Source organism: Heloderma suspectum, chromosome 1, assembly GCF_057233095.1.
Source record: "Heloderma suspectum isolate Gila_16-S chromosome 1, 16-S_ref, whole genome shotgun sequence".
Lineage (NCBI taxonomy): Eukaryota > Metazoa > Chordata > Lepidosauria > Squamata > Helodermatidae > Heloderma > Heloderma suspectum.
Window position 1 is genome coordinate 282,840,081 of NC_139458.1, and position 26,627 is coordinate 282,866,707.

Here is a 26,627-nt window from a genome sequence, read left to right on the forward strand (position 1 = left end):
CTATTTGTCCCATAGGGAAGACCTATGGGTACATGCAAGTACCTGAATTGGGGCCCCATGGCTGCTTTTGCAGCAATGTAAAGAGGAGGGAAATCTAATTGTAGATTCCCATCATCTCGCCTACTTTGGCCTGCACTTCTTTGAAAGCTGTGACTCAAGGAGATCCCATTGAAATTAGCTGGCTTCCAAATCAGATGCATATGATTTAGTTGAATTACAATTTCTGTATGAATCATGGGTTATTATTGGATCTTTCCTTTTATGCAAGATTGATTTGCAGATTATACTAAACTTGAAACTTCTGGAAAGAAGTGGATAATCTGGATCACAAAACCGATGCTTTCTTGAGGCCTGGAAACTTGCCCCGTCAATGTAGGACAGAAAACTTTTGGTCATTCCTTTGCAGTTATAAATACAAGAAAGACTCAAGCATCTTCAGTGTTAATTTTTGGGGATATAGAACAGTTAGGATTCTCTGCCTATTTTCAGTATTCTTCTCAGCTGTTCATGCCAATATACTGAGCTTCAAGTCATCTGATACGTGGCCACTTAAAGCAGCTTAGGAATTTCTTGGCTGTCATTTTATGCAGAGAACTTTTCCTTCTGATACAAGGGTGACATTTATTCCTATGAATATACTGGGTGCTCCCTGGCTCCAGTGGAAAAAATTCTTGAGGAGCCAAAGATGTGGCATCACCCCATCATTTTAAAGTTGCAACTGGATACTCTTTCATATGCCCATTTGTCTGTCTCAGAGGACTCTTATGTCTGCTCAAAAATCTAGAAGCTTTTCATTTAGGGTTGGACAATTTGTTCCTCTTTAAAAAAATACACACACACACAAGCAAATATTGAAGCTATTTTCATGCACTATCAATTTTCATGTACCTTTTTCTCAAATATAAGCAAAAATACAAAATGGCTTCTCTTTGCTATTCATGGCTTGTAATTCCTCCATGAAATCAGAAAACCCTAATCTATTGCCTCCTGCATCAGTTGTGAGATTTCTTCTATGCTCAACATTTATCCAGGTACCGTTCCAATTTGGTTTCTGTCTTACAAATACCTAACATCAGTTACTTTCAAATTTCACCTGCATATTACTCTGTGGTTTCCACTGTAATGTCTGCTTAAGACCCAGGTTCCTCAGGGATTGGCTTCTCCCACCTGCCTGTGTATTACAATCTTCCCGGAGGCAGGTAGTGGCCTCAGGGCAGGGCTGTTCAACCTCAGGCCAACGGGCCAAATCTGACCTACCTGGGCTTCCACTCCAGCCCTTCAGGGTTCCCCAGATGGCCACACCCCCTTTCCTCCTAACCGCTGATTATTTGGTGCAGTTTTGTCTCCATTCTAAAAGGAGGGGGCATAGCTCAGTGTGATAGAGCCCCTGCTTGGCATGCAGAAGGTCCCAGGTTCGATCCCTGGCTTCTCCAGGTGGGGTGAGGAAAGAATCCTGCCTGAAACCCTGGAGAGCTGCTGCTGCCAGTCAGTGTCAACAATACTGGGCTAGATGGACCAATGGTCTGACTCAGTAGAAGGCAGCTTTCTTTGTTCCTATGCTGAAAGTCCTCTCCTAAGGCTGAGTTACTAGCAGTAAGAGCTTTAAGCTAAAATATGCTGGTATTTTTGGTAGGTTGGCTGCATCACGTTTTGCTGGTGTTCCCGCCCCTTTTACCTTTGGCCCCACCCACCACTGGAATGCAGCCCCCAAGAGCTTCTCTGAAATTGGGTTTGGTCCTTGGGTTAGAAGTGATTTGACACCCCTGTCTCAGGGTCTTCTCTTTGGTGGAACCCCACCTTTGGAACTCTCTCCCCAGAGAGGTTTGCCTGGTACCATGTTTGTTATCTTTTTGGCCCCAGGTGAAATCCTTTCCCCAGACTTTGTTTTTAACTGATTTTTACCTGCTCCAGATGTTGCTGTTCTGTTTCACATTGTTACTGATTTCAACTTGTTGTTTTATACTTTGGAAGACACCCTGGGAACTTCTTGTTGAAGGACGGAGTATTAAATTCCTAAATAAAATAATTCGGTTTATAATTCAGCGATGTGTACAATGAGTAGCTTCAGCGACTATTCATGAAGCACATAAAATCTTGCACAGTTGCACAACCTTGAGCCACCAAGCTGAATCACTAGCCATGCGTTGTCACCCGCCAGGTGCGTGATAACCCACACTGCTTTTGCAGCACTAGGCAGACAGTAAGAACAAGAGTATTATCAAGCCTCTGATGGGCATCCATTTTTATAGGCAGACTCCATGTTGGGCATAATTAGAAAAGGAATTGAGAATAAAACTGTCAGTATCATACTGCCCTTATACGAATCTATGGTGCTACAACACTTGGAATACTGTGTGCAATTCTGGTCACCGCACTTCAAAAAGGATATTGTAGAGTTGGAAAAAGAACAGAAAGAGCAGGGTCTGGAGCATCTCCCTGACGAGGAAAAGTTACAACATCTGGGACTGTTTAGCTTAGAAAAAAAGCTGGTTGCAGAACCCTCTGGAACAGATTTGGGGGCTATGCTGGGGGAGCAAGGGGAAGTCCTCTTGTGCAAGTGGAAGTCTGCTTGTGCAACAGTAGGTTTAAACCAGTGTATTTTCTCTACTTCAAATAGGGGTGTATGAAACCCCACTTACCTGGCTCCACTGGGGTCCATTGGGGGGGGGAGGTGATCCGGTCCTCCCCCCAGAATCCTCGACAGGGGGGGAGGCAATCCAGTCCTCTCCCCAGAATCCCGCCCGGCCAGCTCCGCTCCACAGCCAGTCTGCAGAGCCACCGGCTGGGCCGATCAGCAGCTGGGCCTCCATCCGCTGCCGGCCTGCTGCGGACGCAAATGGCGTCCTGCGTAGGGGACGCCATTTGCATCCATACGCTAGGCTGTGATAGACTACATATATATTTACATAGCCCATCACGGCTAAAGCAGGGACACAAATGGCATCCCCTATGCCATTTGCATCCCTGCTTTAGCTGTGATAGGCTACGTAAATATTTACATAGCCTATCAAGGCTAAAGTGAGGACACAAATAGCGGCCGCTACGACGGCTGCCATTTGTGGCCGCAGCAGCTCGGAAGACGACCCGGAGCTGCTGCCGGAGCTGCCGGAGCTGCCGCCAGGTAGGTCCGTCCCTGGGGATTCTGCGGGGTGCTGGGGGGGGGGATTGCCCCGTTCCACCAGGGACTCTGGGGGGGCAGATTCTAAAGAATCTGGCCTCACTGGAGTCCATGGTGGAATTCTCCAACATCCCTAACTTCAAAGCAGCCCTAGGGGAGGAATGACCTGCAAATTTGTTTAGAGAAGCAGTGTTGGGAAGAGAGCGTGGAATTCCCCCCTCCCCAATTTTGTTTTCCCAATTGAAATGATCCCAAAGCTGCTATCGCTCCACTGGGGAGCAAGGGGAAACAGAAAGCTAATATAGAAACAGGCAGGACAGGTATCAGAAAATAGGGACAGCAGAAGTGTATGCAGTAGCAGTACAATCAATGCTGACTCCTACTCAGTTTGTCCACTATGACTCTGGAGTCCTTTCCCATGCTTATTTCCTACTTGATAGGTATTCCCTAAGTAGTACTTCTGCCATAAGATGTTCTTACCCTAGTACATAAGAATTGTCCAGATCTTTACTTTTTCACAGAGAGATAGGAGATCTAAGATCTCTATGGTAGGGGCGAGCAGAAGGTCGACAGGGATCTACAGTTCTTCTACATGAGATGTTTATTGAGTGCTCATCATCCCCTACTCACAGTTCTTTATGAGTTCTTTAGAAGATGTTATGACCCGTCAGTTTTGCTTCTGTTTTTAAAGAGCAAATTCAGTGAGTTTTTTTAGAGCAGGGAAAATGCAATATTTGTGAAAGCGAAAGAAAATGTTTTTTTCCACTTGAATGTCTGTGGTATAACTCAGTGGCACCTAGAGGTTGTGTAGCAGAAAAGCAGGAAAGGAAACACTCTTCACGTAGGGCTCAGATCTCAATTCTGTGATGGAACTAGGGGCAGCGCTAGCTCCTAAAAGATCCGGGGCTCAGGCCCACAGGACAAAAACATTGCACAATTTTGCATATGCTAATTTACATATGCAAATATATGTGCATAATTAGAAATAATTACTGTAATTTAAATTTTATAGAAGGCAAACAAATTAACCTCTTTCTTGCTTCTAGGACAAAACTGTGCAATGTTCCAAGTGGTGCTTGCTTAAAACGTACCCTCCACGCACCCACACTTTTCCTTGGTCTTTCAGGCCCAAATCCAGATGGGGATGGTGGAGTGCCTGGGAACAGCAAAGAGGTGTATGACACCTTAAACATTTACTGATTAATTGCAAACTGAACATGGCACACTGGCAAGGGCGAGTGTGGAAATTATTGTCGACTATAACCCATGCTCTTAAGCTGCAGACTTACACAATTACTAGGGAGTAACCCCCATTCAATATAGTGGGATTTACTTCTGATTAAATCTCACTCGCTCCTCCCCCTCCTCCCCCATCACCAAGAAGCACAAAAGCACTGGACAGAGACCTCAGGACTAGAGGACGTTGCTTTGCTGCCTGCTCCTGGCCCCCAGACCAGGTGAGGAGGCAGAGAGGGCCACTGCTGAAGGTGGCTGATTTCATTTCAGTTTTAGGGGTAGTTTCTGGGATTCGAGGATACTTTTTTTTTTAACAGTTGTTAGGTTCTGACTTCTTGAAATCCTAAAATCTACACCAAATGCTGCAATATTAAGTTTCTAGCAAACTCATCATCATACAAGGCTTAGGGCACAATCCTATGCATGTTTAGACAGAGAAAAGGCCTACAACTCCCAGCATGCCCCAGCCAGCAATGCTGGGAGTTGTAGGCCTTTTCTCTGTCTAAACATGCATAGGATTGTGCCCTTGAAGTACCAAAATGCATAGCTGGATACCTTTATTTGGACCAGCCAAAATTCCTAAGAAAGGTATTGCCCAAATGCGGATTTGGGGTTTCATTTCTCATGGACTAGCACGACTACCTTTGTTTTTATTTGTTTGTTTGTTTAAATTACCAGAGTTATCAATCCCCAGGTTTCTCTCTAGATACAGAGCTTGGAACTATCTTCACGGTAAATAAGACAGGTTGCAACTCTGACACATTTACTAAGGCATAAGACTTCAATCCTACATACATTTACCTGGGAGTAAATCCCATTGAGCTCGGTATGACTTACTCTAGGATTACACCGTGTGTTTGATGTAATCCTGAACTTGTTTCCCCATTCACAGATATCTCTGTTTCCCTACCCCTACATAATTTCCTGTACCATCTGAGCAACCTTTTCCCACCCCACAGGTCTCTATAGCGACATCCAGGGCTGGCCCCAAGACATTTTGCTTGAGGCAGAGACGCAAATGGCACCTTTCCCCCACAACCCCAGTCAAGGTGCATAGTAGTACTCAAGTAGTACTCCCCTTCCCTGGCAGTGAAAATACAATAATAATTAATAAATTAGGTAATGATTAATTTGCTGCTTTTTCATGATATCCCAAACCAGCTGTCTGAGGCAGCTGGCTCAGGCTCTAAAATGTGTGTGTGTGTGTGTGTCTTTAAAGGACTCTGTCTCCTAAGGTCACCCCTATTTGTAAAAAGGGATTATGGGCAGGGGAGAAAAGGACATGTGATTTCAGGGAAAAAAAGCCTCAGGCAGAAAGCTTCCAGGGAGGCAGGCAGCAGGAGGTGAAGCACATGTGGGCAAAAGGCCAGATAGTCTGGGGGGATCAGATGCAACAGGGCTCCTGTAGCTTTACCTCAGCAAGTTCCATTTTCCCCCAGTTACATGAAACGCAGCATCTTTCAAAATAACTTTCTGTACAATGGACTCCTGTCTGTGAAAGTTTATTATGCTACAATAAATTTGGGAGCCTTTAAGATGCCACAAAGCATTGTGGGTTTTGAACACAAAAAAGCAACAAGCCCCCGTCCTCCTCCTACATTTATTCATCTTTCTCTAGCCTAGCGCAAGCCCTTGATGCCGAGGAGGACCATGCACCCAGCAGAATCTGGCCAGTTGGATCATGCAAAAAGCAGGGGCACTCCAGAAAGATGACTGCAGAGCCAAGGAGCTCCAGACACACTCGGGCAAGCCAGACACACATACATTCCCTTGCTGTAAATTCAGACATTGCCGCTCATTCAAAAACTTTTTGCAAGGAAATCCACTTCTGTTTCCCCCCATGGTAAGGGGCCTGAGCCAGCTGGGAGGAAGCAACAGATGAGGAAAGCCTCTGGCACTCCATTTGGTATGTGAGCAGCCAATACACCTGCTCTTCCTCTTGTCAGGACCTTGCTGCCTAGAGTGGTCCAGGACACAGTAGCAATTGGTTGGGCAGGTTTCTGCAGAGTTAGGTACACCCCAAGAAAGCTGGGTGACAATGGTGCTGTTAGGCAATTTTGGACTCTGGACTTAATGAAAATAAAAAGCAGAGTGTGGAAGGAAAGGTCTCCCCTCTAGTTTAAAAAGAGCCTTCATGTTACATTCCCTATAATTCTGCTAAGGGAGTGAGCCCTAAGGTCTCCTAGTAACTGCAAGGCTACTGAGTTCAGAGAGAAGAGGAGGCTTGTATTAAGGCAGATGACAGCAACTGGGGCAGCTCTGAAGATCTGGGGCATAGCTCAAAAGATCTGGGGGCCATGGCCGGTGGGCCAGTGTATAATGCTGCCCATGGATGAAACCAAAAGTAGGCATAGCAGATTAATAGCCTTGTGTAGAATAGCCCCTAGTTGTGGTGATGCTGTAGCAGTGCAAGGATTTCTGCCTCCCAATTGTTTAACAACAGTAACAGCAAAGGTCTCCCCTCCTTTCTAAATGAGGCTGCTAATTTATGCAACCCATAGTTATTTTAACTTTTTAGAAGCCTGGGAACAGTTATGAGTATAGTTTGCCCTTTAAAAATTCTGTGTAAAAGCTATGCTAATTGAACAGAAGCACGAATCTTGAATTTATATTTATTGTTAGCTACTTCGAGTTTCCCTAGAAAGAAAAGTGAGGTGTTTTTAAAGGAATTAAAGTAAGTAAGTAAGTAAGTAAGTAAATAGCATCCACAGCACAATTTTTCATCATGACTATATTACATACTTCTGTAGTATAACACACAATATTCAAGTTTCTATGACTCCTAATTGCACTGATTCGCCTCTGCTTTTTGCAATGCATGAGTGGTAATCTGCCTCTAGGAGGAGCTATAACCCTTGCATATCAAACGATTCCTCCTGGCCTGGGTTTACTGACATTCAGAAGCGAGCTATCAAAAAATATAGTGAATATTCATTCCACCTTTCAGTGATGTCATAGTCTAAAGTAAGTGCTCTGTCTGCAGGTCTTTCCTTCTTGTCTTTTTTATTATTTCCTCTATATCTTCCTATCTCTTTCCCTCATGCAAAGCAGGGCCATGACATGGCTGTCTCTTTCACAGGTGTGCTGCACGGCACACTACAAAATCTACAACCCTGTCACACTTGGTATCCAGACTCCCCATGTCAGTTCTTGTTTGTGAAATCAGATGTTCCTAATGCCACATGCAACTGTGAAAGCAATATTTATATCCCTTTCACCTGACTTTCCCAAGAACTCGCACACACACCAAATTGTTCTTTGGAGAGGAAATCTGATTCTTAAATGTTCCATGAAAGACATGGAAAATAAAAAAGGTGGTCTCTGATACCTTGGAATAAGTTTGCCCAGCAAACAGGTGAGGATGTAAATGAATTGCATACAAAAGCACGTATTGTCAAGAATATGATGGAAATAGCCAGAGTTTTTAAGAAGTTACTTATAGGACCTTAGGAGCTGAAGGCACAGTGGTAGTATAGTTTTACAATGTGTTCCACAGAGTTTGGTTCTAACCCTGCCTCCACCCCCCCCTTTTTTTTGCGGGGGGACATTACTCTGGGCAAATTCATTTGTTGCACTGGAGTCTTGATTCTAGCGTGTAATATCGGACTTGTTGCTAATGGCTGCAGAAGCTGAGGCTATATGTAGTATTTTATTTATTACATTTATACCAGAGGTGTAGTGGAGCCAGGCCTCATAGAGACACTGCACTGGGACTTCTTTATTAGTTGGGACACTGATTTCATCTGTTACCTCCCTCTCCCCCCCCAGACTGCTCTGTTCCCTCTGAGCTTAGCTGCAATCCTAATAGTAGGTTGGGTGGGGGAATGAATTTTGTTACATCTCTGTTGTAAATTCCCTGTTGTAATGCAAAGCATTTTGGGGTCATTTGGTCCTGAATGGGCAATTAAGACCCCTTAGCTTTACAAAAGACCCACTCCTGGTGGAGATGAAAACTGCTAAATGATCTATTGACATGGATCAACACAGCTGCCTAAATTTTTGGACTCTTCTTGGGGGTGTGGCTACAGGGACTGTCATGATGAGAGCCTGCACTTCAACATTTACCACTACACCACTGAGTTATACTTCACCTTCCTTGAACAGTATTCAAGGTGGTGTGCATAGGATTCCCAGACAGTCTCCCATCTAAGCACTAACCAGACACAGACCATGTTTAGCATCAGCAAGGCTGCTGCCATCATGAGGTTTCAGATTTTTCCCTAAGACAGGGGTGAGGAAACCTGTGGCCCTCCAGATGTTGTAATGCTAATCCCTGACCATTGGCTGATGGGAGTTAGAGTCAAACAACATCTGGAGGGTCACAGGATCTCCACACTTGCCCTAGGACATGGCTTAGGATGTTAATAAGTTACGTTGAAGGCAAATTCCCACTGAACCTGTAGCAAAAAGATGCTCCTATGACTTGATTCAAAGCTAGGAGGACGCTCGGTGCATCCCGAGTCTGACGGAGGCCTGTTCGTGTTTTATCGATCACATTCCATGTAATAAATACAGTTGTTTTGCAGTCAACCTCTTTTTATTCCTAACCTAAGGGAAATATTACACTTTATGGCCGCATACAACATTATTTGACTGGCTGTGAAATGCACTCACCACATTTTGATCAAACAAACCACTTTTGGGAAGGGGAAACCAGTCCTGTGAGTTCACAGCAGAAGCTGTCTGTTCTCATTGCTGACTGACATCGGTCGGTGATGTTCCAAACCCACCTCGATCATGCCATCTCCAGAGCTGTTTCGCAACTCTTCATAAAATTGATTTTTGTTTTGTTTTTAAATAATTAACATTTATATAAATAAATGTACACGTTACACTTAATATGTATAGATTACAATTAATATTACATTGAACTATATATATTTAAAGGTGGACAGATGTCCTGAAATGTGTGCGTGGGGGGCGGGGCGGGGAATAAGACTGATGAATGAATCGGCATTCAAAGTGCTGATCATAGAATCATAGGGTTGGAAGGAGCCTACAAGACCATCAAGTCCAACCCCCTGCTCAGGGCAGGAAGCCTGATTCCCAGGCGGTCTCCCATCCTGGTACTAACCAGGGCTGACCCTGCTTGGCTTCCGAGATCAGACAGGATCGGGCACATCCAGCCCTTTGCTCATATGTATCTCTTTTACATATGTCTATCTTTTTCGTAGCAAAGGGGAGAGGAAACGAAGTGAAAACTATGGTGACTGCTGTTCTAATTGTATGTGTGTACATGTACAAAACCTACATAATCTTATATGTTTTACAGTGTGTTATCTTATAACATGATAAAATTAGTGGGTCTTGTTTTGGAGGCTATATTTAGCTGTGAGCCACATGTCCATAAACCTTCAAGGCCACTCCACTACTATGCTGCTGCAATGTTAATTCATCTCCTTTTGTGTGGTTTTATGCCAGCCTTCCCCAACCTAGCATCCTTCACATGGGCTGGACTCCAACTCCCACCATCCTCAGCCAGTTGAGGATAATGGGAGCTGTAGTCCAATCCCATCTGGAGGGTGACAGATTGGGGACTGCTGCAGTGTAAATGTAATGGTGGTGCTGACATCCTAGCCAGCTACAGAGATTGCACTGATATAGTGGGAAAGCGGCTGTGTTTGGCTCAGGGTTTGCGAGAGGTTACATAAGCTCTTGAAAACCATGAGCAAAATATAGACCACTCATTGAGGTCTTCCAGGAGGAAAAAAATCGCCCTGTTTTTTGCAGACCCAGGCAGTCATTCAGGGCAGGTTCATTGTGCCCATGGTTGTCCAGGGTCCATATCTGATGAGCTGTGTTTGCCTTGTGAGCCATGAGATGTGCAGGTCTCTTAGATTATTCTCCCCCCCCCCAGCCCCCATGTAAGCCTTGGAATGTGAGTATCAGTAATTACAATTTATATTCATGTCTGTCTCTTATCCTGTTTAGAGCTCACTATGATGACACTGCTACCTATACTGCTGTGGCAACAAACGTGCATGGACAGGCATCAACCAATGCCGCGGTCATTGTGAGGAGTAAGTAAGCCATGGAAACACGTGAAACAGAAATACAGGCAATTATACTTAAGAGATGCTTGTGTCACAACTGTCTGTTGCTTTCTTCCAGGGTACAGAGGGGATGAAGAGCCATACCCTGCTGGAATTCTATCCAGTCAATGTAAGTTCACTTTGCAATTCGATGCAATCATATGGGTGTTGGAAGCCTCAGTAGCAATTTGAGGTGCTAGTTTTGATCTGTAGAGCCCTAAATGTCCCAGGGACAGCATACCTCAGGAACGCCTCTCTCTGTATGAGCTTGAGCCTCTGTTTTGGTCTTTAGGAGGGGCCCTGCTCTGGGTGCCTGACCCCCCTCCTAACATCTGTAGGGGTTAATAACATGGCCTTCTCAGTAGTGGGCTTGTGGAACTCCATCTCAAAAGAAGTCCTCCAAATGATCAACCCTTTTAGGCTCTTTGGGGCAAATCACAACCAGTGTTTAATGGTTAATGTTTTGGAAAGCTGTGCTTTAATATTTATGCATTCCTTTAATATTCATAAGTTACCTCAATTATAGTTCTAAAAAAGGTGTAATGGAACTTCAGAAGATGGTGATAATAATAATGCTAATGATCCCAAACCCACAATTGAGCAATACCTTTATTTTATAAGGACCAACCAAAATGCCCCCCCAAAGTATGCAAGCTTCTGAGTTCTCCAGAACTCTTTGTCAGGCTTGGTGGTACAAAAAAGAAAAAAAGTAGGGGATGGGGGAAGAAACAGAAAGTTCAAAAATCCGGTTGGGTGTTGTGGCCCTGAGAACTGCAATTTAGACTCAGCTTCAAGATGGAGCTTGCAGACTGAATGAATTAGTCACTGGTAGTTGCTGCAGGTATCAGATTTCACCTAGCATTTGGGGACAAAGAAGCAAGAACCATTTCTGAAAACATAAGGGATGGCTGCAACCCAGACCTGATGATAATAAGAATAAGAATGCTCCAAACACATGTTGATCTCTGATTTCATTCTTGGACAAGAAGGGTGGATCGGATAACCATTTCTGTTGGAGGACAACACAACAGACATTTTTTTAAAGTGGCTGATTCACACTGCGCTCATGTTCTCCTTATTACCCATGATGCTTTTACCTTTCTGGGGAAAATGGCTCTAAGAGTGATACATTTTAAAGAGAGTTGAAAGTGGTGTCACTGATCATGGTATATACTGATCGTGGTATATACTCATGTGCTTATTTTTATCCCACGCTCAATGGTGTTTAAATGGGCATTGCAGGTTTTTGAAAACCTGCAAACCCCATGGCCAGTATTCAATGTTGCCCAAGCACCAGCGGGACCCACTGCTTGCACAATGGGGATGTAACACTTTGGATAGGAACTGGAAAGGAGCATAAACACTCATTGCTAGAATGGGGCAGGTCAGCTGTGCCCGCATAACAGAACTCCACCAGCATGTCCTGATCTGGAAACTAGTGTTTCTGCTCATTTCAGGGTTTGCTTCATGAAGCACTAAATCCCTGTTGTGCAATGGTGATCCTGTTTGCACAACAGAATCAGAGGGAGCACAGCAGCCCTGTTGGGTATTACCCTATGAGTGTACACATCTCAAGCACTGATGTCCGTATCATATCACCTTCAACTCTCTGGAAGAAAAGGAAGTCTTAAGTTCAGCTTTAGACCTAGTCCCTCAGTCTCTGCATCATCACTATTTCATAATGAAGTGTCTACATGATAACTTGTATCTCTATGACAATCCTTCACACCTGCTTCATTCTTGCTTTACACACAGTGCCTCTGCCGCTGGACATGTGCTTCAGTCATTTTGATGTTCAGTTTTTGGAGAGGTTTGGTGTCACCTTTGGAGTGGAAGGTGACACTCTTACCCTCAGATGTGGTCTCCTGGTCACCCCAGAGCTGAATCGTCTCCGGCCTCGTGCTGAGTGGTACAGAGACGGTAGGTTTTCCTTTCTTCAGGGGAAGTATATGGCTGCCCTTAAACTGGTTTGCAATTTTTCAAGAGGTGTCAGTTGAAACCCACTCTGCAAGTGTCTTTGGACAGATCCCTCACTTTCCCAAGAGCAACAGACCTGTAAAAAGTGACTGCTGTCTTCATGTGAATCGTCTGTGGGCTCTACACTCCATTGTTAATAATGATGGGTGAACTTATCCTGGGTGAATGTGTTATTTCCTTGGAAAGTAACAAATCCAGCTCAGAGAAGAGTTCTCCTTTAATATGAACTCTTGTTCTATGTATATGGGTTTTTGTGCATGCACAATATCAAAGTGTATCTTGAGAGCTGTAGTTGGGAATTGTGTAGTGTGACATGACATCTTGCATCACCACATTACGTAGCCCTTTTCTGATTAGTTGTTTTTCTGTGGCTTGCCTAGGGATGTCCACGGAATCTGCCACGGACTCCAATGAGGCTGAATTCCAGTGAGTTCAGGCCCCCAAAGTCCGTGGCGGAACGAACGCGCTTACCTGTGCCTCTCCGGACTGAATATCCCCCCCCAGCCAGTTCCATTCCGCCATCTGTGCGGAACCCAGAAGTAAGTGATCAGATGCAAATGGCATCCGCTATGCCATTTGCATCCCCATTTTTCCTCATGATAGGCTACGCGCCTCTATTTATGTAGAAACTTACGTAGCCTATCGCGTGAAAAAACAGGGACACAAATGGCGTAGTGGACACCATTTGTGACCCTGGTTTTTCACGCGATAGGCTACGTTAGTGTCTATGGAAATAGAGACGCATAGCCTATCGCGAGAAGAAACGGGGACGCAAATGGCGTAGCTGACACCATTTGCGTCCGGAGAGCACTGTTCTGCGCAGATAGGAGCTGGGACAGAGCTGGCTGGTAGCTCCACAGAGCGGAGCAGGCCAGCTCAGATTCCGGGGGGGAGGAATGGATCACCTCCCCCCCCCCGGAGGATCCCCCTGCGGACGCAAGGTAAGGGGATTCGTACATCCCTAGGCTTGCCTGTGTGATGTCTACTCGTCATTGCCGATTGTTGGTACATGGAGAAGAGAAGAAGATGGATCTACAGATTCCATCTTGTAGAGTCAGAGCTGCGGCAGCAGCAACAACAAGAGACACAGCAGTGGACACACTGGATTGTTCAAGAGTTAAACCAGCCAATTCAAAGCATGCACAGAAATGGCATTGTTTAGATGCAGACTCTACGTGTGCTGAAGCTCACAATTAATTGCGAACTTAATAGCGAATTTGTAATACGCTGATCCAGGCTCGCTACAAAGGTGAACGTTATGAGCAGATGAGTTTCAGCCAATGACCCAACTAATTATGAAATGCAGCTGCATCACTCATTATTAATAGTATTAGACCCAAAGGCCAAAAAATCTTATTGGTAAGGAGGATACCAATGGACTGAACATGATGACTGTTTTTCTAAAAAAGTAATGATTGTAGCATAATCAATATAGAAAGACTAGGTTTGGGTTTATGCTGTCCTACAGTGTATGTTTCATTTTCCTTTGGTATTAAAATAACTCAGTTTTCTTCATCTTCTTTTTCTCTGAATTATACAAATGATAAACGGCTGAGGTGGACTTCTGTGGTTTACTTCTGCTAATGAGACCCCTGGAAATGCCGCACTTGTGCCAAATGGCTATAGTTCAAAGCATTTATTGGCTATTAAACTTTGGGGGACACAGTATCTGTTAAAATCACATCCTACAGTATGGTTCACAACACATTGGGGAGATATCAAGAAATACATTTCAGATCCTTGCTGCAGATTAAAAGGCTGGGAATCCCATTCCCAAATATTTGGTAAATACAGTGATCTAACTGTGCCAGCAGTCAGACAGTCGACATCATGATGATCAGCTGTTTGGCTGGGAGGAGACAGCAGGAGGCAGGGCACCAAATCCAGCTCCTGTTCCCCCTCCCAAACGACTTGAGCTACACTGTTGCTGCTGATTATGGGATGGGATTACAGCTGCTCAGCTCTGGCAGCTGGATTGGGTTCAGAAGTTGAGTGCAGAGTGCCCATTTATGCTCAAACAATTATACATGTGGTGCTGCCTTTGAGACTACTCAGAAACTTCAGTTGGTGCAAAATAGAGGGCTGGGCATATAGAATTTATCCTCCCAGTCTTAAAGCAGGTCTACTGGGTTCTAATCCATTTCCAGGCACAATTCAAAAGTGCTGGTTTTAACCGTTAAAGCCCCAAACCAGCCTTGCATTTAACAACTCACCTGTTTGCCCTAGGTGACCAGGAATTCAGTGCAGACAACTGCATGGAACTCCAGGCAAGTGAGTGATCAGGCTGACAGAGGAGGGATGGCGCACTCTGCCCCTCCTCTGTCAGCCAGGCCAGCCTGCTTTATTTCTGGGCTAGCTGCAGAGGAAGACAAGCCCCCTCCTTTGCGGCCAGCACAGAAATACAGCGGGCTGACAGGGGAAGGGATTCATCATTCTGTGTGTCCTCTGTCCACCCCCTTGGTAGGAGACCATTATTTTTTTTACTGGCCTGCTAAGAGACTAGTCGCTTGTGTTTGCGACACTGGCAGCATAGAAAGGCAGGTTACTAGCTTTACTAGCCTCTTAGTAGGTTAGTATTTGTTTGTTTTTGTTCTTTTTGCGGGCTAGTGATTTTCGTGGGCCTGTTTCCAAGGCTACCCTAAGCAGATTTGGACCACGGTACTTAAGGATCTGTTTTCCCCATGTGAACCTGCCTGGATATTAAGATCATCCTCAGATTTTCTTCTTGGAGTCCTCCTCCAACTTCTGGAGGTGAAGCAGGGTGTGACCTGACATAGGGCCTTCTTATTTGTGGCTCCCTGACTCTGGAATACTCTTTCTAAGGAAGCCTGGTGCAGAGCCTTTTCAGTAAAAAGTGATGACCATTTTACTTGGCCAGGCCTTTTAGCTTTTTTGTTTTTAAGGTTTTAGATTGTGTTTTAACTTGGCTTGACATGGGTAGACGTTAGGCTTTTCAATTTGTTTATATTGTGTGTTTTTATTGTTTTATTATGCTTTTCATTATCACTAGCTGCTTTGAGAGCCTTCAGGCTAAAGGGTGGGATAAGAAATGTTCTAAAGAAATAAAACGAATAAAATGCATGGGAGCAAGCTTCAGTATGTACCAATTCCTTAGCAGGATTGGAATGAAGATTATACATGTTTGGATTCTATTGGAGAGAATCAAAACCAATATGTCTTTTGTTGTAAAATATCCTGAAAGACCCAGCTAGCTGTAAATGGGGTGATTCCAGACATGTTCTTCCATGAATGAAAGGGCTCTTTCCATTTGCAAAAGGGGCTGAGATCTAGGGAGGCTCCCAGTAGAGGAAGAAGGGATTTGGTTTGGCTGGTTCTCCTTTCCCCTGGTAGCGCCCACCCCCATGTACCACCTCCCACATTGTTCCAGAGTATCACCCTAGGATTGAGAGCAGATTTTTGGGATGTTCGGGGGCAGGAGGAATTTTATTTATTTATTTATTTATTTATTTAAAATACGTATAAGCTGCCTTTTAGGGAAAGCCCTCCTAAGGCAGTGTGCACATTGAAATCCACAAAACACAATGAAACAATGATAAAAGCAATGATAAAATCAAATTGACAATGAAAACCAGATAACACTATATATGCAATGGCACCCAATAAAATCCTGACTCGACCATAGGCCAAGGTAGATAGATAAACCTTTAGGGTTCACTTGGAAGCCTGTAATGATGAGGCTTGGTGGATATCAAATGGTGGTGGTGGGTTGCTACTGCCTCTCCCTTCCTCTGGAGGGAGTGTGGAGTTCCACTCATAGGAAGTCCGGATCCAACTGTGTAAGACTGTTGGTGAGCACAAACCTGCTCTATCTGTCAGTGGGGACTTTGTAAAAATTGGGTAGCTATTTGCTATCCATTTTTGTGATATCAACACAGTGGTCAGAGGAAAGCAATAGCTCTGTCCACGGGCTTCCTAACCATCATCATGAGTGACTCCTATTTTGCATTGGTGAAATCAAAAAGCCCTTTGATTTAAGTAGCTCAATAGGAGTTCCAGGCAAAGGACAAAGAAATAATCAGTTTAATCAAATATTAGCTCTTCAAATGGTTTTTACAGTTTGACACGTTTGCTAATGCAAGGTGAGTACAAAGGAAAAATAGACTCAGAAACTCGCAAGTTAGCAGAGTTTATGAGCCAATTCTCTAGAATATCTCCATGTGCAGAAGTAGTGGGGTGGTTTCTGTTTTATAAGAGACAGACCCTAAACATAGTATAACTGCTCTGAGTTAATGCTTTTCTTTAGAGGCAGTATTAATTTAAAAATAAATAAAGGGTGATAGATGATTAAACTGATTACAAAATCATGGAAAGAAATGGAAGGACTTCTGTGGTTTACTTCTGCTAATTAGACCCATGGGACTGCTGTCCTTGTTCCGTATAGTTTAAAGCATTTATTGGCTATAATCTTCCGCTGCTATGGAGCCAGGGATGGAAAAGATGAAGTCCTCCTTCACGGGCAGTTCAAAGCCGGTGGAAGAGCCAAACCATGTCATTTCGAAGACATAAGAGCGGGCTTCGAAGACATAAGAATGGGTTTTATAGTGCAATCAACCTGCGTCAATCACAGAATTTTACAGGATTGTGTGTGTCCCATTTGTAACCCTCCATCTTTTTTCTTACCACTAAACATCTGTTAAGGAGGGAAAGATGGAATTCCTGCCCAATACCTTTTGACTGGTCCTGCAGGAAGCTGTCTGCCTGGAAGCACCCATAGCTATCAGCAGTGTTTTGTTGTTTTTGTTTTTACTTGAAAGTAAGCTCAGTGGACCTGATCCGGATCAGGACCCTGATGTGGAGGGATTAGGGGGGTTCAACCATTTACAAACCACTGTGGTCCTGAACTGGATTGGGTGCTCCATGCCTGCAATTTATATTTCCAAAAAGTGATCCGCTGAGACATTGAAATATGTCTTTAGCATACTCTAGTTTTAATGGATTTCTTCAGGACTCTGTTTGTAACCTCCTAAGGTACTGAAGGTGCCCATTTGTACTTCTAGTTCTTGTCCAACACTCTTGTTGCTGGAACTCATAATGAGTTGGTCTCAAAATATGGTGGCATACTCCCAGGATATCAGTTTATAACATTGACATTTCCGTCAACCAAACTTGGGCTCAAGAATTCTACCATAGCCCCATTTCCGTTTGCTTAGGCAGACTAATGGAGAGTGTTCAACCTGAGAAGAGATTGTTACTGGACCTTGACACAGGAACAAAGCAACTGATAGGCCTCACGCAGGTCAGAAGGAATAGCTCTCCTTACCAAGTATAGCATTTAATGGCAGTTCCCACATAAGAATTCACAACTTGATCGTCTTATAGGCCCCTTCCAACCCTACTGTTCTATGATTCTATGATTCTATGAATGGACTTTTCTTACCTTCTTTGAAAAACCAGTCCCCAAAGTGCAAACAAGATGACATCTTAGCTTCCTTTACAGAAAACTGAATGAGTGACCTGGTTTTCTAGTACAGTAAAACAGCTCTCTTTATATTTAAGCCACATTAAATGGCAACATTTTTAATATCCAAAGATTTGTTAAAATGAGTTTGTAGAGCTCAAGCAAAAGCAGTGAATACAAGTACTGCTTTTATTTGATCCCCTCTCTCAGCTGTCAGTTGGCCGCAGCCATTCCATCAAGCATCAGCAGAGGGAGGTGGGGAGCAGGACCAATCCATTAGCTCCCGTGAAAGACCAGGGGTCTCCATCTACATGGAGAAGTGCTTTCTGGTTGTATCTGGATTTTCATGAAATTGCTTTGGTCCATGGAGCAAGGAAAGTGGAGCATACAATACCTGAAAACCTGCTTTCACAGGTCATACAGCACTTGAAACCCTCATACTTCGGGGTTGGGTGGCTGGAATAGAACTGAATGTCATCAGCCCCATGGATGCTGCTCGGCAAATGAGAGAGGCTTGATCCCTGCCCCTGTCTACGCTCCCCTGCTCAGGAAAGCTTACTGGAAGCACTGAATTAAAGCCCTGCAGTTTATGCCACACCTCTCTCCTCTCATTCGCCATTGGGATATTGTGAAATATTTATTTATTTATTTATTTCATTTAATTTCTGTACCACCCAATAGCCGAAGCTCTCTGAGCGGTTCACAAAAATTAAAAGATTAAAAGATACTGCACTATTGTGAATGGGGAAAAACAGGCTACATAATCTGAATGCCTAAAGCAGCTACTGCGCTATTGCAAATGCTTTAAATAGTGCTACTGCACTTTTATGCATGGGAAGTACAGGCTACGTACTGTGAATGGGGAAATTAGCTACTCCACTATTGTGAATGCCTGAAAAAGCGCTACTGAGATACTGTGGATGAGAAAAAGAGGCTAGATATTGTGAATGGGAAAGCAGCCCTATTGTGAATGGGGAAAAAACGGGAATGGGAGAAAAGAAGGGGGTGGTCCCACCCCTTGACCAGGTCACAGAAATAGGTATGCCCAGGATTTAATGTGTGCGGGACGGGGCACACTGCAACAGAACCACACAGGAGCCGCATTTAAGGAAAAAAAGACACACTAAAAAGACTTTTTGAAAATGAGCCTTCTCCAGAGGGAAGCTGCAGGGTTGCTGTGGATTGGTGACAGCGTCCTCTGTCATGAATGACCCTGATGTGCTGTCACTCCACACTGAATCGGCCATGCAGATTGGCTTCTGCTTCATTGGACTCTTCCTCTTCCTGAACTATTCCAGCTGGTCATTCTGAAAACTACGATTTAACTTTAAGAATTTGTACTTCAGTTTGCTTTTTGCCTCTTCCCTCCCCATCCCTCTTCCCTTTTGTGTCTTTTAGATTGTAAGCCTGCAGGCAGGGACTGTCTTGTTTTATCAATAATATATAAACTGCTCTGGGAGCCTTTTTGGCTGAAGAGTGGAATAAAAATGCTTTAAACAAACAAGCAGCATCTGAAGCATAAGAGACAGGAAAGATTTCCTAACTGCCTAATACCAGGACAAACTATATGTCCTTCTATTCTAGTATTGTGTACTCTGACTGGTACCAGGGTCTCCAGGAGAATTTTTCCCATCACCTTCTACCTGGGCCTTCTAACTGGAGATGGCAGGGATGAGACCTTCTGTATGTAAAGCATGCGCTCTAACAATGAGTTATGGACCTTGCTAATATGTAGATGAATTTATAACTCATGAATGAGACACAGAGCCACTGCAACTAAGAGTAGTTTCATAAGAATAAACACACAGAAAATGTATGCACGACCAAATAACGGATTCCACCCCCTACCCCAGTTATATTTATTTATTTACAATATTATTTACACCATTCCAGAATCTAAACAGATTCCAGAACGGTGAACAACAAGAGATAAAATGAACAAAAAATAAAAAGAGGAAAGAATGAAACATGATATTAAAATTATCCTTAAAAAAACACAGAGTGCAAATAAAACTGAGGCTGGTTAACCAAGGAAGGCTTCCTGGAAAAGAGCTGTTTTCAGGAAGCACCAAAAACAACCTAGTGTTGGCACCTGCTTGACTTCTAATGGCAGGGAGTTCCATAGGAAGGGGCCACCATACTGAAGGCTCTTCTCCAGGTCGACTCCAGTGGGGTCACAGGTCCATGTAGAACCTCCAGGAGCATGACCTTTAATTCCCTCAGTAATTGGGCAGGTTGGTAAGGGAGAAGGCGCTGTCTCAGGTATCCTGGTCCCAAGTTGTTTAGGGCTTTGTACACTTCATTATATGGCAAATAGATGTCCCTCTATAATAAGTACTAGCCTTCTTATTTAAAAAATGTAAGACATATGTCAGTTATGAGCATTTGATTATCCATTGTATATAGTCACTGTTCAAAATGCCCTGCCTATGGCTTTTTAAAATAGACTGTGTATATGTTTTCATTCAGCAATCCTGGAACAAGGCTGCATTGATTAGCGCATAACTGTACAGAACAGTTATCAGGGAGTGAAACTCCCTGCCCTCCTACAAAAATAACCAATCAATTATTAAGCTAATAAGTAGAAACCAGAATAGGTAGAAACATCTTTGGCCAAGATAAAATATTCTTTACATTTCATTGCATCAATTGCACCAGTCAATCAGACTAATTTACATTAATCTCAAGTTGCAACCTCTCACCTGTGAAAAATTCAAACTTAATTTAATTCACTGCTCAGCAGGAATGCCCAAAAGATTTTAAATCAAGTGTGTATTTATAGCAGACTTCAGATTAAAGTGAAATCTGGCCTTAAGCCATTTTTTCCCTTCCAGTTTAATCTGACACATGCCTTCAATAGAGAAGTTTATTAACAAGGATAAAAAATGCATAGAGTGATAACTCCTCATTAGGGGTGCAGTCCAGCCAAAGTTAAGCATATTTAAATCCCATTGATTTCAGCAGGAGAGCAAAGTCTGTGCTTTATTTGCTGCTGTTGAAATCAATAGGATTTAAAAGTACTTGACTTTGGCTTGATCATACTCTAGATTAGGTTTTCATGACATCGCTTCAAAAGAGTTGGTATTATTTGGGGAAGTTCCAAGTGAGTTGGTTTGTTAACAGTGGCAGTGGTGGTGATATGTCCTGCCATTAGGTCTCCAGAGGACAGTGTTGAATGACACAAAAATAAGGCACATGCATCTTTATATAATCAGGGGTGGCATAAATCTGGAGGTCGACAAGTCTGTCCTTCAAGGTAGAATTTTGTAAGTTTTAAACTAGCTGCTGCATACATTTGCCCTAAAATGGTTGTCTCAGTTATTCATACAAGGAAGAACCAGATCAGGGCCGGTCGTCACTGCTTCACTTGATGGCATATGCTCACTTGCAAATCTCTTCCAGATGTGCTGATAAAAGAATCCAAGTGGACAAAACCATTCTTTGGAGAAGGCCAGGCAGCCTTGTCTTTCACGCACCTGAACAAGGATGATGAAGGCTTGTACACCCTGCGCATCATTTCTAAAGGGGGAGTAAATGAATACAGCGCATATCTGTTTGTGAGAGGTATGCCTTTTTTCCATTCATGGGCTGGTTCTGCTTTGTTCTTCATGTCTGATCATCAGACCTGGGGCGGGGGGGGGGGAAGGGTCTCACTGCCTTCTCCAAGTGCTGGGAAGTTATGAGGCAAGTCCCATAATTTCAGTGGTTACGCTAGTGGTGACTGAATATTAATTAATTAATTAATTAATTAATTACATTTATAGCCCACCATTTTTCCTCCTTAAGAAACCCAAGGCAGTGTACATAATCCTCCTCCTCTCCATTTTATCCTCACAACAACAACCCTGTGAGGTAGGTTGGGCTGAGAGCCTGTGACTGGCCCAAAGTCACCCAGTGAGCTTCCATGGCCGAGTGGGGACTAGAACTCGGATCTCCAGGTTCCCAGTCCAACACTCTAGTCACTACACTACACTGGCTCTCATACAGAGACTGGGTGAAGAACTTGTGTGTCCACATCACAGTGTTCACACTTACCAGAGAAGCAAGCTGTACTTATGTAATGTCAGAGGAAGAAAAGCAAAAGGTTTGCCCAAGCATTTTTTTTTAAGATGAAAAGGAGATGAATATATCAAGAAAGAATGAGGATGACAATTTGACCTCACATTTGCATTGACAATTCCCCTTGCAAGTCGGAATACGGTGACGTAAGTCCTTATGGGCCAGACCTCAGCTTTACATTCCTTCTTCTTTTAATTGAGCACCTTTCTGTATGCGCTGCCTTTTAGATTCTCTGAAAGGCTTTCGGCTGAATCCTCAGCATACCCTGCTGAAAGCAACAGAGCTGTGCTGATTTATAGTCTGTGACACTTTGGTGCTGACAATAAACTTATATAGTTGTAAGTGGGTCTAACTGATTTCAGTAGAATTGACCTCATGTAAGCGTACTCAGGATCACATGCTTAGAAATACAGTTGTGTGTGCATGCAAATCTTCCATTGCATTCCATTTGTGATGCCCCTCTGTTTAGTTTAATTGAAACTCGGAATGAAGCACCATGTACCATGTTTGCCACTTTACAGTATCAGTTGAATTATGGCCCAAGTGTGATTTAATTTGGACTTTGCCTTGGTTTTAGATGCTGATGCGCTTGTGATGGGGGCACCAGGAGCGCCAATGGATGTGAAATGCTATGATGCTAACAGAGATTATGTTATTGTTACTTGGAAACCACCAAATACAACCCACGAAGCTCCAGTTATTGGATACTTTGTGGATAGGTATATGTCTGGAGGGAAGAGTGTTTGTTTGTTTGGTCTATCAAAGCTATGAACAATACTTGAAGGAATACGGCTTTTTTAAAAAACTGGAATGATTATACTGGTTTTGCTCCCTGTAGTGAATTAGAGCAGTATCATTCCAGTCACTTTTATTATTGCTGTTTCTGTGTGGTGTTTTGTGATTTCTCCACAAAGAGCAAGACTTCAGCCTCAGCCCCAGAGCTACTTGAGCTGCTTCTCACATGCATGTACACCACTTGTTTACCCAATACCCGATAACTCACAGCTGAATGTGTGAACTGACTCCATTTTTTTCCGAGGAGATCTGAAAGTTCTGTTGTGGTGTATGCATGATCTGGGACACCTCATTCCTGCATGAGGAGTGCTACATAATGCAGTAGCCACCAGCAGACATGTGTGAATTGTTTTGTTTTCTCGTAGCAGGTTGTGTTCCACCAGTCAGGATAATATATGACTTTCAGATCAGATTGTCACTACCTTTGGTTTGTACCATCAGTAACAGTGGGATCTTGTTTGCCATCCAGAGTTGCTAAAGTCATTGACTCCACCTTACATTCAGCTGTGGATGTAAGGCCCGATGGCAATAAAATACCGTATGTGTATTCAACACTCCGGATAATATCCCAAGTTATATATGAGGAACTTTCCATATGATATGCCCATTCCACCTGATTCCATTAGTCAAATGTTCCTGGAGCGATGTGGGATCCAGTCACAGGGAAACATCTCATGTTCATCATAAGTTGATGATTATAAAATGATGGAAATCCTTTCTCCCCCTCATGCCTTTCCACAATTTTTTTCAAACCAGGTGTGAAGTGGGCACTGAAAACTGGGTTCAGTGCAACGATGCTCCTGTGAAAATCTGCAAGTATCCCGTGACGGGATTGTTTGAAGGGCGTTCCTACACATTCCGTGTGAGGGCAGTCAACCAGTCTGGCATCAGCAGGCCATCGAGAATGTCTGAGGCAGTGGCAGCCCTTGATCCTGTTGACCTGGAGAGATTGCAAAGTAAGTAAAGGAACTCTTCAGTATTTACTGAAGCCGCAATCCTAAACCCACTTACAGTGGAGTAAAGACCAAACTACATGTTACCTTAAAGACGTGGCATGCAGCTGCCACTCTACTTTTTATTAACTAAGCATGCAGGCCCCTAACTTGGATTGGGGCCACCATGCATGAGGAAGGGAGTTTAAACCTTCTCCCGTCCTGATATTCCATCTCCCTTCCCACAAACATGGGGGTTTTAAAAAAGAAAAAAGTCAATTGGCACTAATTAAATTTGTTCTCTGTTTTACATCCCCATGTAGAGGAGGGGAGCAGGTGCAGGGGGGAGAGTTAAATCTTCCCATCTTGCTTGAGGTGGTCCCAATCCAGACCAGGGCCAACACATCTATTTGTGAAGAAAGAAAAAGTATAGGGGCAGCTGCACACTATATATTTAATGCAATGTTCAGTTCGACACTAAACCTCATTGAAATCAGTGGCACTTTTTCTTGAGGAAACAGGGTTAGGATTGTACTGTCAGAATTTGAAAGGAAGATTTTGCTTCTTTAAAGCAGAAAAACAATAGAGTAGCTATTGCCATCTTTGCTTTCTCTTTCCTGATATTACCTTCACTTGCTGATGATAATGCAAGGGAACACAGACCATGTGATGTCTCATAGCCTTGATATACTTGTGTTTCTTGCTCTTGTAATCAAAAGATAAAGGCTGTCATCAAATGGGCTCCTTTTAGTTGTAGTCAAGAGCCTGCATGGATTCATTTTTCTTGTTTCTACAGTAAAATCCTCTTTCCTCTGATTTGATACAGAATGCACGTGACAGGGTAGCTTTGTACCACCAGCATGGTTGCTTTTGATGAAGTTCCTCACTTTCTTTGGAAAGTGTGAATGCATTCAAGTAAAGCAGAGAGGGAAATATGAGGATTCAAGCTGCTTGAGTGCCATTTTTCTGGGTAGAAAGGCGGGGTAAAAATAAAATAAATATTTTTTCCCTTGATCTTCAGCTATTCATCTGGATGGAGGCAAGGAAATGGTAATCTATCAAGATGACTTTGAAGGTATGTTACTGGTCTGTAATTTTGTGTCCATATAGGTGCACTGGTGGTCCCTCCTTGCAGTTTGGCTTGTTCTTGGCTGGCCTTCGGTTTTCCTCCATACACTCCTCCTTTTTGTTTCTTGATCTAGAGATAAATATGTACATATATGCACCTGTATATACATAGGCAACTCTTATGGGGAGGAGAGCTTGAGAGCAAGGGAAGGGCTCTTCTGAGATGCCGAGTTTCCCTCATGACAGGGAGCCATGATTTGTGGGGCTGCGCATGCCAGCAGTGAAGGGAGAAAAGGCTGATGAGGAGTTACAGAACCAGATACAGAACCAGTTGAGGTTGGTGGCTCCGATTTCAGTGGGGCAGTGATCCACTCTGGGTTTCAGTCAGAACTCTAAAGGAGCTATCCAAAATGCTGAACCTTATCCCCAAAATGGGTTCAGCACCTTGGATAGCTCTGTTAGAATTCTGACTGGTTCTGACTGAAACCCAGAGCAGATTCACCAGCCCACTGAAATAGAATCCACCAGCCTCCACTGACAGAACATGTGATGTCATTGTAGCCTGAGTTTCCCCACTTTCACTCCATTTCATTGGCTGCTGCCAATGCTGATGTCACATCACAGATCTGAGTGTTATTAGATACGATGGTGAAAAGACAAGGTGGAGATTGTTGGGATTGTTGTTACTTTGGGCAGCATTCACGCCTGCAGAGCATCTCAGGTAAACAGAGCCGGTGCAGAGAGAAACTAAGATCCCCTTCGCCTCTTAAATATCCCAGATTACAAGGCCTTGAATTGCCACTTGGTGGGAATTTGAGAGCAAAGGTGGTTAGATGACAGGAATTCCTCATTCCTATGCTGGACATTACATTGGTTCTCATTGTCATTCCAGGGGTAAGAGAGAGATTTCTTCCATGATGCTTTTCCTTCCATGCTTTACCTGTACTGTTTTGTACTTAATTGCTGTGATCTTTCATGCAAACGCTTCTCCTTTCTCATTTTTCAGGGGCGGAAGCTCTAGGGTGCCTGTCTTTGATCAACCCTGTCTTGCATTTGCATAAAGTACGAAGACTTTATCAAGCCATTTAGTACAGCAGATTAAAGTGATTCAAATGTGATCAAAGCCAAACAAAAATCTTGTGAGACGAATACATGTGGATTCCCCCCACCCCCACTGAAAAATTTATATTAGCTGTGGAAAATCAATGCTTCACTTTTAATTGGCTTGTTTGGATTTCTCAAAATAGAAATGAAGCAGCCTTCATAAACTGTAAAGCTGATATTATGCCCCTTAATAGCAAAGCAATGCACTCTAGCAAGGGACTTCAGAAAGACAAACTCTTGCATAAGCGCTGACCTGGGAGGTTAATCTGGCATTTAACACTTACTGAGTCTATTATTCCTCTAGGCGACGTTAAGATTCCCGGACCTCCCACCAATGTACACGCTTCAGAAACCAGCAAAACATATGTTGTACTCAGCTGGGATCCACCTGTTCCCCGTGGCAAAGAGCCATTATCATATTTCATTGAGAAGGTACTGTGCCGTATAGTTGCATTCAGCTGTAAGGCATTTCATGGCCACCTACCATTTCATTTCAAATCATTTTCTCAGCAGCCGCAAGCAAAACAATAAAATTAGCAAATACAAGCTAGGCAATGAGATCATAGGAAAGGGCTACAGAAATGGAATGTTTTGTTACATGTATTTAAGTGGGCGTCGAAACACAAGACAGGCACAATAAAATGTTCTTTCAGTGTTTGGCTCGGAGCTGTGCTGGCCTGTTGAAATTCTCCATTCTGCTTGTGGTCAAAGAAATTTGGGAGGCCGGGACATTTCACCGAATTTCTCCAGTGGGAGGAGAACTTCCCTCTACCACTTTTTTAGGGGTGGGGCTCATCACAGCCATGGCAGTAGCAGATTTCTTTCTTTTTTTCCTAAGGTTTTGCCAACATCTACTCTTTGTTGTCACCGAAATTTGGTGGCAGATT

The 26,627-nt window shown here is 43.5% G+C and overlaps 1 protein-coding gene across 1 annotated transcript in view; it reads left to right on the forward strand.

The window, feature by feature from the left end:
• The first annotated feature begins 7,243 nt into the window (after positions 1–7,243).
• The window catches only part of MYOM2 (myomesin 2), a 76,095-nt gene continuing 56,711 nt past the window's right edge, over positions 7,244–26,627 (forward strand). Inside the window, exons 1-9 of the mRNA XM_084830925.1 lie at positions 7,244–7,318; positions 10,286–10,374; positions 10,466–10,516; positions 12,142–12,306; positions 21,185–21,346; positions 22,419–22,560; positions 23,393–23,592; positions 24,590–24,643; positions 26,045–26,172. Coding sequence (XP_084687051.1) covers positions 12,159–12,306; positions 21,185–21,346; positions 22,419–22,560; positions 23,393–23,592; positions 24,590–24,643; positions 26,045–26,172 — 834 coding nt within the window. The 5' untranslated portion in view covers positions 7,244–7,318; positions 10,286–10,374; positions 10,466–10,516; positions 12,142–12,158. The remainder of the gene's footprint in view (positions 7,319–10,285; positions 10,375–10,465; positions 10,517–12,141; positions 12,307–21,184; positions 21,347–22,418; positions 22,561–23,392; positions 23,593–24,589; positions 24,644–26,044; positions 26,173–26,627) is intronic.